The sequence below is a fragment of the Poeciliopsis prolifica genome, unplaced genomic scaffold (assembly GCF_027474105.1).
Source record: "Poeciliopsis prolifica strain line A6 unplaced genomic scaffold, Auburn_PproV2 SCAFFOLD022, whole genome shotgun sequence".
In the NCBI taxonomy this organism is placed as follows: Eukaryota; Metazoa; Chordata; class Actinopteri; order Cyprinodontiformes; family Poeciliidae; genus Poeciliopsis; species Poeciliopsis prolifica.
The window spans coordinates 4900449-4912843 of NW_026562397.1; the positions used below are offsets into that span (position 1 = coordinate 4900449).

The 12395-nt window shown below is 43.3% G+C and overlaps 1 protein-coding gene across 1 annotated transcript in view; it reads left to right on the plus strand.

Annotated features, from left to right (window-relative positions):
- Nucleotides 1–7776, plus strand: part of lrfn1 (leucine rich repeat and fibronectin type III domain containing 1) — a 158965-nt gene extending 151189 nt beyond the window's left edge. Inside the window, exons 4-5 of the mRNA XM_055045551.1 lie at nucleotides 1913–3308; nucleotides 6551–7776. Coding sequence (XP_054901526.1) covers nucleotides 1933–3308; nucleotides 6551–7445 — 2271 coding nt within the window. The 5' untranslated portion in view covers nucleotides 1913–1932 and the 3' untranslated portion in view covers nucleotides 7446–7776. The remainder of the gene's footprint in view (nucleotides 1–1912; nucleotides 3309–6550) is intronic.
- Nucleotides 7777–12395: the final 4619 nt, after the last annotated feature.

Below are 12395 nucleotides of genomic sequence, written 5' to 3' on the forward strand. Positions count from 1 at the left end.
GAGTGAAATAACTTTTTCTTTCTTTTGACAAAGTTTTGGATCTATCACTTTTGTATAAAGTGTAATGTCAGCAAAACACACATTCTAAAAAAAGAAAGTGATAATCTTTGGGGCCCCGGTAAGTCTGGCCCTGCCAAATCCACACGCATTTAAGTGAGTATTTGCACCTCACTTAATAAAAAAAGGAATATTAAATGCAGTGAAATATTGCACCTAAGCAGTCCTTCCCCAGCAAAATCCAGCATAAGGAGCAGGGTAAACCGATCTGCCGCAGCAGGAATTACTGCTGGAGCAGGACCACAACCAGGCCATGAGGAAACCCAAAGGGCTGCAGAGAACCTGCACAAACTTCTCTGCTTTTGTTGACACCACTTGAACGTGAAATTTTATCGAACATTCGGATGACGAACATGCTTTGGCGAAAGACTTGCCGGGTATTTTAAAAGGTGCCCATGCATGTGCTGTGAGGTTCTTTGGCAGGGTCTTCATGGTTTGTCGCACGTCAAGCCAAAACAAAGCGTTGGTCATTATAGAGCTCCATCTGGTCTGACTACTGTTTAGCAAATATAGTGTTTCCACGTCTGTGATGAATAAAAGGGCTGTAAAATCACGGCACCTAGCGGCACAAATCCTGAAAGACCCGCAGAAAATCCTTAGACAACTCCTCCTCGGTCAATTAGAATAATTATGCTGAATGTGGCTTTGGATTGGCACTCCAGACCTGGAGAAGGAGGAGGAAAAAAATCACCTTGTGAGATTAGATGGAGTGGCAGGCTGCAGAAGCCCATGTGCCAGGCTGCAAACCTAGACAGAAAAAGTAAGTTGGCATTTCTCTACCTAATCAGCATCTACAGACTCTCACATCAGCAATCAAGCTTAAGGCATTTGCAGTTGAGGTCGATGCCAAAGAGGCTAACACGACTGGCAAAATGGCATTAGTTTATGTTTCACCGGGAGAGGGGGGGCGCTCCTAGTGCTCCTGCAACCAATGATCTCTTCTTAACCCCGGTCACCAGATGCGAGTTCTTTCACAGGCTGAGATCGAGTCCGGCGGTAACAGGCGCTTAAATTCCGTGTCAAAGGGAAGGGGGAAGAAAGGGAAAGAAGAGGGAAAAAAAAAAAAAACCTTGGTATTTTACTCTATGTTGCATGCCTTTGTGTTTTGTGTATGATGTAAAGCACTTTGAAATGCCTTGTAGCTGAAATGTGCTATAAAAATAAAATTTGATTGATTGATTGATTGATACCTCTAAAGGGGAATCAGAGAGTCAGAACATCCCTAAAAACCCGAGAATCATCTAGGAAGTCCTTCCAGAGACGGATTCGAATCAACTCCTGTTCGCTTTGTTTTTTGTTGTTCTGATTTATATGACAGGTTGCTGTCTAATATTTCGCAGCACCCGGCAGCAGAACGTGAAAATGTTCCAAAAATCCCCCAGTCCTGTTTGACAGGCGCCCTTTTTTCCACTTTAATTCCTCCACCCCGATGTGAAACGCAGTCTGGGAAAAAACAAATACACTTTGTTAGATGATGGTATGGTTGCCTGTTATAGGCGCTGTGATCACTCAAGCTGCTATATTATGTGGTGGTGATGCAGCTTCCAAAAAGAAAAAAAAGAAAAAAACATTCTGTTATTTCCATTAAAAAGGCTTGCAGAGGCTTCTTACCGTACAGGCACAGCCTTTCATCATCTCAGGTGCCATTATTTCAGCAAAGCTCTATTTCATTTTGTGATTGATGGTTCCCTGGCAGTCTTAGCAATCTTGGTCAGACTCCGGATGTTTGCAGCAGGCTCTCATAAAAGGCCATAATGCTGTTTATTAATTCAAAGATCTCTTCTTTTTTTTTTTTTTTTTTTTTTACTCACCGTCTCTCTTATTTGTTTTTCTTCTCTGTCTGCCTCTCACACAGTGCCTGGAAAATAATCACCAATGGACCGGCTGGTTCTTTGCGTGCTGCTGTGCGCAGCTCTGGTGAAAGGCTACAGCTGCCCCGGCCGCTGCATCTGCCAGCATCTCTCGCCCACTCTGACTCTGCTCTGTGCAAAGACCGGCTTGCTGTTTGTGCCCCCCACAATCGACCGGAAGACCGTGGAGCTGCGGCTCACCGACAACTTCATCACCATTATCCGTAAGAAGGACTTCCTCAACATGACCAGCCTGGTCCACCTCACCTTATCCCGCAACACCATCAGCCAGATCGTGCCGCACGCCTTCCTGGGCCTGCGCTCGCTCCGGGCGCTCCACATGGATGGGAACCGGCTCAGCATCATAAAGAGCGACCACTTCAAAGGCCTCATCAACTTGCGGCACCTCATCCTCGGGAACAACCAGATCCACCAAGTGGCCTCGACCTCCTTCGACGAGTTTGTCGCCACCATTGAGGACTTGGATCTGTCCAACAACAATCTGCGCAGCCTTCCTTGGGAGGCCATAGCCAGAATGACTAACATTAACACGCTCACCTTGGACCATAACCTCATCGACCACATAGAAGCAGGGACTTTCACTTTGCTCACTAAGCTCGTCCGCTTGGACATGACTTCCAACCGGCTGCAGAAGCTTCCACCAGACAGCCTGTTCCAGCACGCCCAGGTTCTATCCGACGCCAAGGGCTCCAGCTCATCCACACTGGCAGTGAGCTTCGGCGGGAATCCCCTCCACTGCAACTGTGAGCTGCTGTGGCTGCGCCGGCTGACGCGGGAGGACGACTTGGAGACCTGCGCCTCGCCGGAACACCTCATGGACAAATATTTCTGGTCGATACAGGAGGAGGAGTTCATCTGCGAGCCCCCGCTGATCACCAAGAACTACTCCTCTAAGCCCTATGTGATGGAGGGCCAGGGTGTGACTTTAAAGTGCAAAGCCATGGGGGATCCAGATCCAGACATTCACTGGAGGTCACCAGACGGCAAGCTGGTGCACAACAACTCACGCACCATCTTGTATGACAACGGCACCCTTGACATTCTCATCACCACGCTGAAGGACAGTGGGTCGTTCAACTGCGTGGCGTCCAATGCTGCCGGCATCGCCACGGCTGCTGTGGAGATCAGCATGATCCCCCTGCCCTTGTTCGTGAACAACACCGGCCACATGCGCGAGGACCCCGGCCTCTCCGACATCACCACTTCCTCCAAAGCTGGCAATGACACAAAAGGCTACGACAAGCAGGACAAGAGGGTCCTGGTCACGGAGCTGACCTCGTCCTCCGCCGTGATCCGCTGGCCGTCTGAACGCCACATCCCTGGGATCAGGATGTACCAGATTCAGTACAACAGCACTGCAGATGATACGTTGGTGTACAGGTAAGCCAGGGTGGAGGCAGGATGAGCAGTGAGAGAAAAGTGTGTTCCAGTAGACCAGTGTTTCTCAATCCTGGTCCTCGGGGACTACCGCCCTGCATATTTTAGATTCCTCTGTTCCAGAACGCCTGATTCAAATGATTGACCTCCTCCGCATGCCACCTAGTGCTGCAGAACCTTGTAAATCACCGACTTATTCAAATCAGGTGTGTGGCAGAAGGGAAACACCTAAAACATGCTTGGCAGCCGTCCCAGAGGAACGGGACTGAGAAAACATTGCAGTAGAAATTAGGTGTTGGAATCCCCAAGATTACTTATCAATGTTTTTATCTATTTAGGGTCACAAATTAACAAAGTAAGGAGCGAACGAGTCCAGAACTCTTGGAGAGCGTTTATTTCTTTTCATTGAAAAAAGAAATAAATGCAAGTGCCATCAAATTGATTTATTGTGTTCCCCGCTTTGGCTCCAAAACTGAGTGAATTGTTGCAAATGATTACATTGTCCAAGTACCCCAAAGAGCCAAATGGTCTTAATCAGCATCATTAGAATGTAATATGACGGCAACAATAGCACAATACGTATTTCATTCCATGCAACTGTATCATTAGAAAGGGTTGGAAATAATTGGCTGCAGCACAGAAATAAATGAGAAAAACTCTGTAAAGCTGAGGTTTGTTGTAGAGGATTCACATCATTTGCTTATTACAAATTGAAAACAGAACTAACACATTACAGTAACAAGTTAAAACAATGAAAGAACAGACTGGCCTTGAGAGAATTAATAAGCTTTAGGTTGACAAATTGCTTCTTTTTTTCCCCCCTTTGGTATTATTCTCTCTCTAACACCCAAAAGGTTACAAATTACGGCTTAAACCTTTAATATTTTGCTTTCTGAGTCGGATGTGAAAAGCATATTAGCTGCACAAATACCCAAGATAAAGCGCAATAGTAAATGTTTTTCTTTGTCTTGTTCAACTTTAGATTTCTTTTTTTTTTTTAACAAATAGAAATATTGCATGCACCAGTATCGGAAGGTAAAGACCTTTGCAGAGTAGCTTTTTGTTGCAACAACAGTTGTACAGTTTTTGATGCATGCTTCATGCTTCAACCAGCTTTCTAAATTGATTTGTGAAACTATAGAAAATTTATAAAAAGTTTGTTTTCAAGTTTTGACACATATTTTTACATGAAAATATGTCCCTCAGTCTGAAGTCTTTTTTTTATCATTAAAAGGTTGATGACATTGCCCCCCATCACATTTCAGAATCTAGATGTTATTGGTTTTAACTCTATTAATTTATTAATTTAGCTCTATCTACCAATAAGGCATATCGCTGCATTTAATTTTATTCAGTAAAGAGTAAAGAAGACTAAATATATATGCACAACATGTTTTTCTCTCCATGTTTTTATTTGTAAAAAAAAAAAAAAAAACTTGGAACATTTTTCTTCCACTTCATTTTGTTGCTCAACTTATTGTTGATCCATCATATGTAATTCCAGAAATGAAAAAAAAGAAATCCACCTATGTACGTAGTAGTAACATGACAAACTGTGATAAGGTTCAATGGGTGGGAATACTTTAGGCAGGCAATGTAATTACCGAAGTACAACACAAGCACTTAAAATCCAGACCCAAGTGTTGGCAATTAGCTGTGACTAAATTATAGGATTAAAACGACACCATGTTAATACAGAATCGTAATTTCTTTCCGCAATCTAAATGTGAGTGCGTTGCTAATGTTTTGTCACAGTAAAAAAAAAAAAAAAAAAAATTATGTACAGTTGAATTTCATAGTAGATAGGAAAAAATGAAAATTGAATAGCTTTTAGTGTCGACTTACAAAGGCTTATGCCGGAGTAGAAATATCTCTCTCCCTCAAACACGGGGCTGAAAGTACCAATAGAAAGTCTTTTGATTAAGCTTCATGTGTTCCTTTTGAATTCTGTGACCCAAATTTACTGTATTTCAGGTTTTCATTTTGGCAGAGCAAACTAATAATAGTGGTTTACATGCTTTCATTCGCTCCCTTTTTTTTTTTTTTTTTTTTTAGCTTTTATCAGGTATAATGAGTAGCCCTCTCGTATAATTTCCTCATTCAGTTTCAGCGTGTGTTATTTTGTGTTTAGGTGGTACATTATTACCCACAAAATGATAACCATCAAAGTCCGCCTTTAGGGAAAAGGAGCAGGCTTCTAATTATATTAACGGCAACGTTGACCCGAAGACAATGCCTTTCTCTTGCGTATTTAGCGTAATCTTGCACTTGACCTCGGGTAATCACACAACAAAACACCCTCTTCCCAGCGCTCATCACTTGTCCTGCAGCCTGCAGCTGTTGGAGGGAGACAATAAAGCGTTTTTATACTTCAACACCTTTGCCTTGGTTTTATAAACAAGCCTTAAAGAGCGTATGCTATTTTTTTTTCATATGATGCCTTGCCAAAGTGTTCAGAACCCTTGAACTTTTTCTCGTTCTGTCACACAGTGGCCACAGGTTTCAGTTTGTTCTGTTGGGATTTTGATGCAAATTATGGTCAGGTGGAAGGAAAGTCGCCATTACTCTGATACCCCTAAAGGAAATTCCTCAGAGTTTTCGTAGAGCTCGAATAACACAGCGGACAGATGAGGAGTGAAGATGTGGAAAGGTGAAGATGTTACCAGATTTCAACAACTAACATGGCACTTCAGACGCCCGTGGAAACCCTGGCGGTATTGTTAGTCTCGAATGCTACAAATCTGGCCTTCATGGAAGGGGGTGAAAGAAAAAAAGTCGTAGTCAAAAGAAAGTGATTAGAATCTTCCATCTACAGAAAAACATTCTCTGGTCATATGAGACAAAAAAAAATTATATTTTGACCTGTGCACAACACACTGTGTGTGGCAGAGTATTAAAGTCAGATAATCCTGAAAATACCGTTCTAGTGGTGAAGCGTGATGGTGAATATCATGGGTTTAAATGGCCCAGTCCAAGGCCTGACCTAAATTCAACTCTTTTCAAGACTTGAAAATTCCTGCTCATTGGTACATGTCATCCAATCTGGTGTGGGTTGAATTGCCAAGGCAGTAAGAACTGTTCAGCAGGAGGAGGTTCACCCCAGAAGACTTGGAGGGGTTGAATATTAAATGCACTTTTAGTGATTTCTATCACTGTCTGCAAATCGGTATGCGTGGCTGTCGGGCTTCCATTTTTATGAGGCCTTTACATCATAACCACTGCACCGTTTTTCTCTTCCTCCGCAGAATGATCCCGTCTACCAGCAAAAACTTCCTCATCAACGACCTGGCTGCGGGGCGGGAGTACGACCTCTGCGTGCTGGCCGTGTACGACGACGGCATCACGTCGCTGACGGCCACGCGCGTGGTCGGCTGCGTGCAGTTCCACACGGCCAACGAGGTCAGCCAGTGCCGCTTCATGCACAGCCAGTTCCTGGGAGGCACCATGATCATCATTATTGGCGGCATCATCGTCGCTTCCGTGCTGGTGTTCATCATCATCCTGATGATCCGCTATAAGGCCTACGGCAGCCCCGTGGACACCAAGGCCAAGGCCAGCTCCGCCATGCACTCGCAAACCAACGGCAGCCAGCAGCGGCTGCAGCGCTCTGCGTCCAAGCAGCCGTCTGACGAAGGCGAAGCGCCGGCGCCCAAAGAGTGCCTGGCTCTGGTGTTGAGGGTGGACAGCGAGAAGAAGGAGGACCTGGCGTCCGCGACGGCAGTCCTGGAAGTGGAGCCGCTCCCAAATGCGGACAAGATGATGAAGAGAAGGAGCAGTCTGGATGCTCAGCGCTCCGGGCCGCCATCTGAGGACACACAGACGGACAGCAGCCTGACCGGCTCCACCATGTCCCTCTGCCTCATCGGCTCCAATGCCGGCACTAAGGAGGCTCCCAGGCTTAAGGACAAGAAAAGCACCCTGGCCAGCGTGGGGCTACTCCCCAACGAGCTGGCACGAACTAGGCATAGATTCTCTTTCGATGGTGGGGATTACTCCATATTTCAGAGTCACAGTTACCCGCGCAGAGCGAGGACGAGGTGGCACAAGTCCACCAACCAGCTCAACACGGAGTCATCGCCGCTCGCCAACAGGAGAGTCACATTCAGCAGCACTGAGTGGATGCTTGAGAGCACGGTTTGAGGAAAGCGGTGTAGCAAAAAAAAGAAAAAAACGAAATAAAAAGTACAAAGAAACGTTTAAAAAAAGGCACAAACGTAACATGTATAAACACAAAACGTCTACATGCCATACAGCACAACGATGATTAAAACCAAGCACATTTATGTACTCATGCTGACTTCCTGTGAGTTGCTGGAGGAGAACAGTATCCTGTCATCCTGCTTCCCCCCCATCGTGCTCCCAGAGGGGTTTATTTGGGCCATGCCTCTTCTTCTTCTTTGTTTTTTTTTTTTTTTTTTTTTTTTTTTTTTTTTTTTTTTTTTTTTTTTTTTTTTTTTTTTTTTTTTTTTTTTTTTGCAGCGGTGCCTTATTCTTTTAAATGTATGAATGGAGGATGCTGCTCACTGTAGTCACAAACCTCCCATCTTGATGGCGGTGGGAAGTGTTGTTTTAAGCTTTTCGGTTTTCACCGTTTTCTGTGGCACACCAATGGGGGGGCAGAGGAGTGCGGCATATGGATGTGACTGTTTAATTGTTAAAAAAAAAGAAGAATAATCATGAAGAAAAAAAACTTCATTAAGCAGTAACTTGTAAAGTGAACAGCCAGGTACCCTGTTATGTCAATCATGTTTTTTTTTAGTTTTTTGTTTTTTTGATGAGGAAAAAAAAAAACTTTTGCACAGAAGACACGAGATACGAGGACAAGTATCAACACCAGTCTATACAATATTAATAACAAAAAAAAAAGGGAGAGTTTTCTCTTTTTTTTCGAATGCTCATTTCTAATGTTAGTGCATAAAAAGGGTTTGATGTGAGAATCTGCCTGGACGGTCAGACTGTGCGATGTTGAATAGGTATTGTTCCAGATGTGACTGTATATTCATCGGTACTGTATCTGGCTGGCCTAGATAAAAGACGACAAACAAACAAACAAAAAAAGACATATATAAGTATATTAAAACATTGGTGTATGTGTACTAACTATGTAAAGTAAATAAGTCATACGTCACGTGACTTTTTACAGAGCATTTGGGTGTTGGCTGCAAGTTTTTACATTAAAAACCTGTCATCACACCTCTCAATATTTAGTATGTCCAAGTTTGAACCATTTATCCCCTCATGAAGGGTATTAAATTTTTTGTGTGGGTTAACTGTATCAGTTGTGCTTGTTTTTTTGTTGTTGTTCTGTTTTTGTTTGTTGTTTTATTTTTTTTTCTCGCTGTTGTCGTTGTGGTTGGATTATTTTAGGCCTTGTGCTGCTCCAGTGTCCGCTGTCGCGAGCGAGAGAGGGACACACGAATCAAAGTGATAAATATTTGATCCTTCAGTGCTATTTTTGAGGCTTTAGGTGAAAGCGTCGCAGCACCAATGGAGTGGAGTGGGATGTGTGACTGCGAGGGACAGGCCAACTGGACGTGCTGCCAAATCCAAAATGAAGCCAGGTGCCGTTACGCAACACCGTATGAGCAAATGTTCGCCACAAGGGGGAGACAAAGCTTTCCGGTGTCTCCAATTAGGTGCTTTCCTTGAGAAGTTATTAGTTCAACTTATGTAGAACATGTGGAATTACACAAATATATTGGCGATATAAATAAAGGGAGACAGATGGCAATGGGCAAGCGGAAACTTCCTTCCTGCTTCCTTCGCTGTGTGTGACACAGCGCCACCAGAGGTGAGACGCAGCACTGCACTTATTCGCTCCGGTCTTCTCACATACTTCCACAGCTGTTTTGACCTTAGACATGTTGCTGTTATCAGTAAATCATACAATTATGGAAAAGTGAAGTCATGTGGAAACATTAATTTTCTATCATCATTGTCAGCATTTTACTCACCTGCCTCTGCGGACCCTGTGTCACTGCCTTTCTGTTACTCTTTGAAATATAATTATGAAATCCAAATTAATGTGCACTACAGTAATGAATGCTATTTTAAGTAGCATTCCGGGCAGAGGTTAAGAGACTCTCATTAAAGGCATGAATCTTCATTTGCAGTTTATAGATCCCTTCCCCCACTGATCTTGTTTCAGGCTGAACTGATCAGATGACAATGCTAAAGATTTTTAATAACTAGAATAGAGTCGACAGTTTTTAAATTAATTAAATATCGTCTGCGATAAAAACAGATCCGTACTGCCCAAATGGTGTTTGGTCACCTTTTCCTCATTGGCGGCTGAGAGAACCTAGAAACGTCTGGGACAGAAACAACTCACAACACATCGAGGAGAAGGCGCTGACCAACCAAGAGGCTTCTGCTTCTTCTTGATCGATACCTTGAAACCGGAAGCTTTTAGAAACCCGCTGAGGGGCAATAATGGCTCTCAGAAGTACACACAACCGGGAAGAATTGCCTGGATTCTGTGATACAGAGACATTACACGGACATAAATTGTTATCAGGACTTTAGAAAATCTCAAAATGGTGAATTTACTCAGTTGCAAAAGTTTGCATTTTTAGCACGCCAATAAACTGATATTTTATTGGAGAAACGTTTTGTTCAAATTTGAGCATTTCCTAGTCTTTATCATCAACTTTGTTGAAAAAAAAATGTTTGCAATGAACAAGATGCTCCATATATTCTGTAGTTACTGACGTCTGCAATTATTTCCTTCCTTTATCCTGACTGATCCATTCGTATGATGAGATTATTCATGATCCATTGTAATCAGCTTGAGCTTATAGAAGTGAAGACTGGATGCTAAAACTGAATTGGTTTCAGATGAACGTTTTCATGTTGTTGTTTTTCGTTTTTGTCCACAGAGAAATGAGTTCTTCTCTTGCAGGATTTGCATCGCATCAAAACTTCACTTTCGAATGACAAAAGCTGGCATCATAGCAGGAGTTTGTATACTTTCGAGAACCACTGTGCTTTGTGGATCAAATATGTGAATACATATCTCTCTCTTGTATTTACTTTTTAACCAATCATTTTGTTTCTGTAAGATCATTCCACGCTGAAATAACAATTGGATTGAGGATGTAAACCTCTGAATGAAACTTTGTGTATTTTTAGACATAAAGGATCATCTAATTTTCTCCCCGCTGCGTTTTTTGCATCGTATTAGTTTATCCAAAGTCAGGGATACACGATGACAACGGTGACAAATGGTGATATTTTATTTTTTTTGGTTTGTTTACAGCAGAAAACGGCCTCCACTCCTCTGACCGAAGCTGCACAGATTGAGACAAAAGCCAGGCGGCTCGGACAGCGAGACGTCGATGAGATTTTGAAGCAAGCTGGAGCGTTTTGTACTCGATTTACAGCAGGGTTTTTTTGTTTTCTATGACATCCACGGTGATGGAGTAGATTCAGTGTGAGAACCGGGTGATCCGTCATCTTGCCTCGTCACACGTGGCCGGCTCACACCTTGCAGATGTTGCATTTTAAGCAACCCTGAAATTCCTCTCCTTCTGATTTACAGGAAGACTAAACCTTTAGAGGGAAAGTGCTTCAGCTGTCAAGTCGCCGGCGCACCGACTTTGCAACTCCAGTCCATCTCGGCGTTAGCTCGCTGACAGCAAAGGCTTGGAAATTGTGCAGCAGACCGATCTCTCCCAGCTGGGGAAGTATTTCAGTCTGTTCCGATCTGTAACCATTATTCAACCCCAAATCTGCTTAGGTAAGAGGACGCAGAGATCTCAGCCGTCCTGAAAAATTGGCTTGGACAGCCAAACTAGCAGACAGTAGGGTTAGAGCTAAGTGTTTCATCAGCGGTTTGAGTGGCTGTGGGGGCGGGGGAAGAAAAAAGGTGCCTGGATTCAGGGAGAAGGTAATTTTTTTTTTTTCACTCAAGATCCAATTTTATGTCTAATGCATACTGATGTGGGTATGAAAAGCCCAGTCTGGGGATGGCTTAGCACATGTTGAGTCCCAGTATTGTCTCTGTGCCAAGATCGTTAATCAGCAAACAAGCCGTCTTAAAATGTGAACGTCTAAAGTTTTTAAAGTGGGAGCTATTATGTAATGTCAACTTTTTTTTTGTCAAGCTTTATATCATGTCGTCATGTGATTCCCTCATGCGTGTTTGAGTCTCCCGTAGCCCCGCCCATTTTCACAAAGCTCCTCCTTGGAGCTCTCCTCTCTCATTACACCCTCCGCCCGCACTTTACCCACTCAGCACCTCCAGACTAGTGGCAGCAGCAATTAGAAAACACTTGGTGGAACTGCGAGTCTGAACTGCTTCTCACTCCAGCGCTCCTCAGAATGGTTGCAAACGCCATTAGGAGCGTTGTGATGACGTGCTGAAGGCGGAGCGTCGAGAAGACCGGGAGATTCTTAAAGCGACAGAAGCCCGATTTTAAGGTGTCAAAAATAGGAAGTTTTGTTTCTTTTAAGTAATGTTTGATATGTACATCATTTTCAAAACAGCTGAACGTAACAGCAGCTTCTTGACTGTGTTATAAAATTACAGGTTGTGTCTGGAAAACACATAACATATTAATACCCCTTTAAAGTCCAATGGGAAAATAAAATCAGCATCCTCTTTCCAGTAACTTCTAAGTCGATCTAAGAGTCCCGACAATTCCTCAGTGAGTATTTCTTCAAAGCCTTGAAATAAAGTCATTTCTCCTGCTCTACGCACAAAGCCCACTTCTGTTTTGCCTGCGAAGTATAACTACAGGTAAACTGACTGGAGGGCAGAGTCACAACATTTTGCCCACTGGGGAATTTAAAACCTTGGACCTTAATATTCCCAGAGGAATATCACAGTGAAACACCGACTGCACAACTGAGGAAACGTTGTCTGCTGCTTGGCATTTCACAAGGTGGAGCAACACTTCACATAGGCAAAAAACTGAGTTGTCCAACATGTTTCTTATATCTATGGATTATGACGCACATACAGTACATATCCATATCACATTCTTCATCAACTCAGCCAAAATATTGGTGTCACTTTGAGATCAGTGAATGATCCTCAGAGTTAGTGTTGGAGTGAATTAGCCAAAAGGTTTTGTTTGGTTACATTTC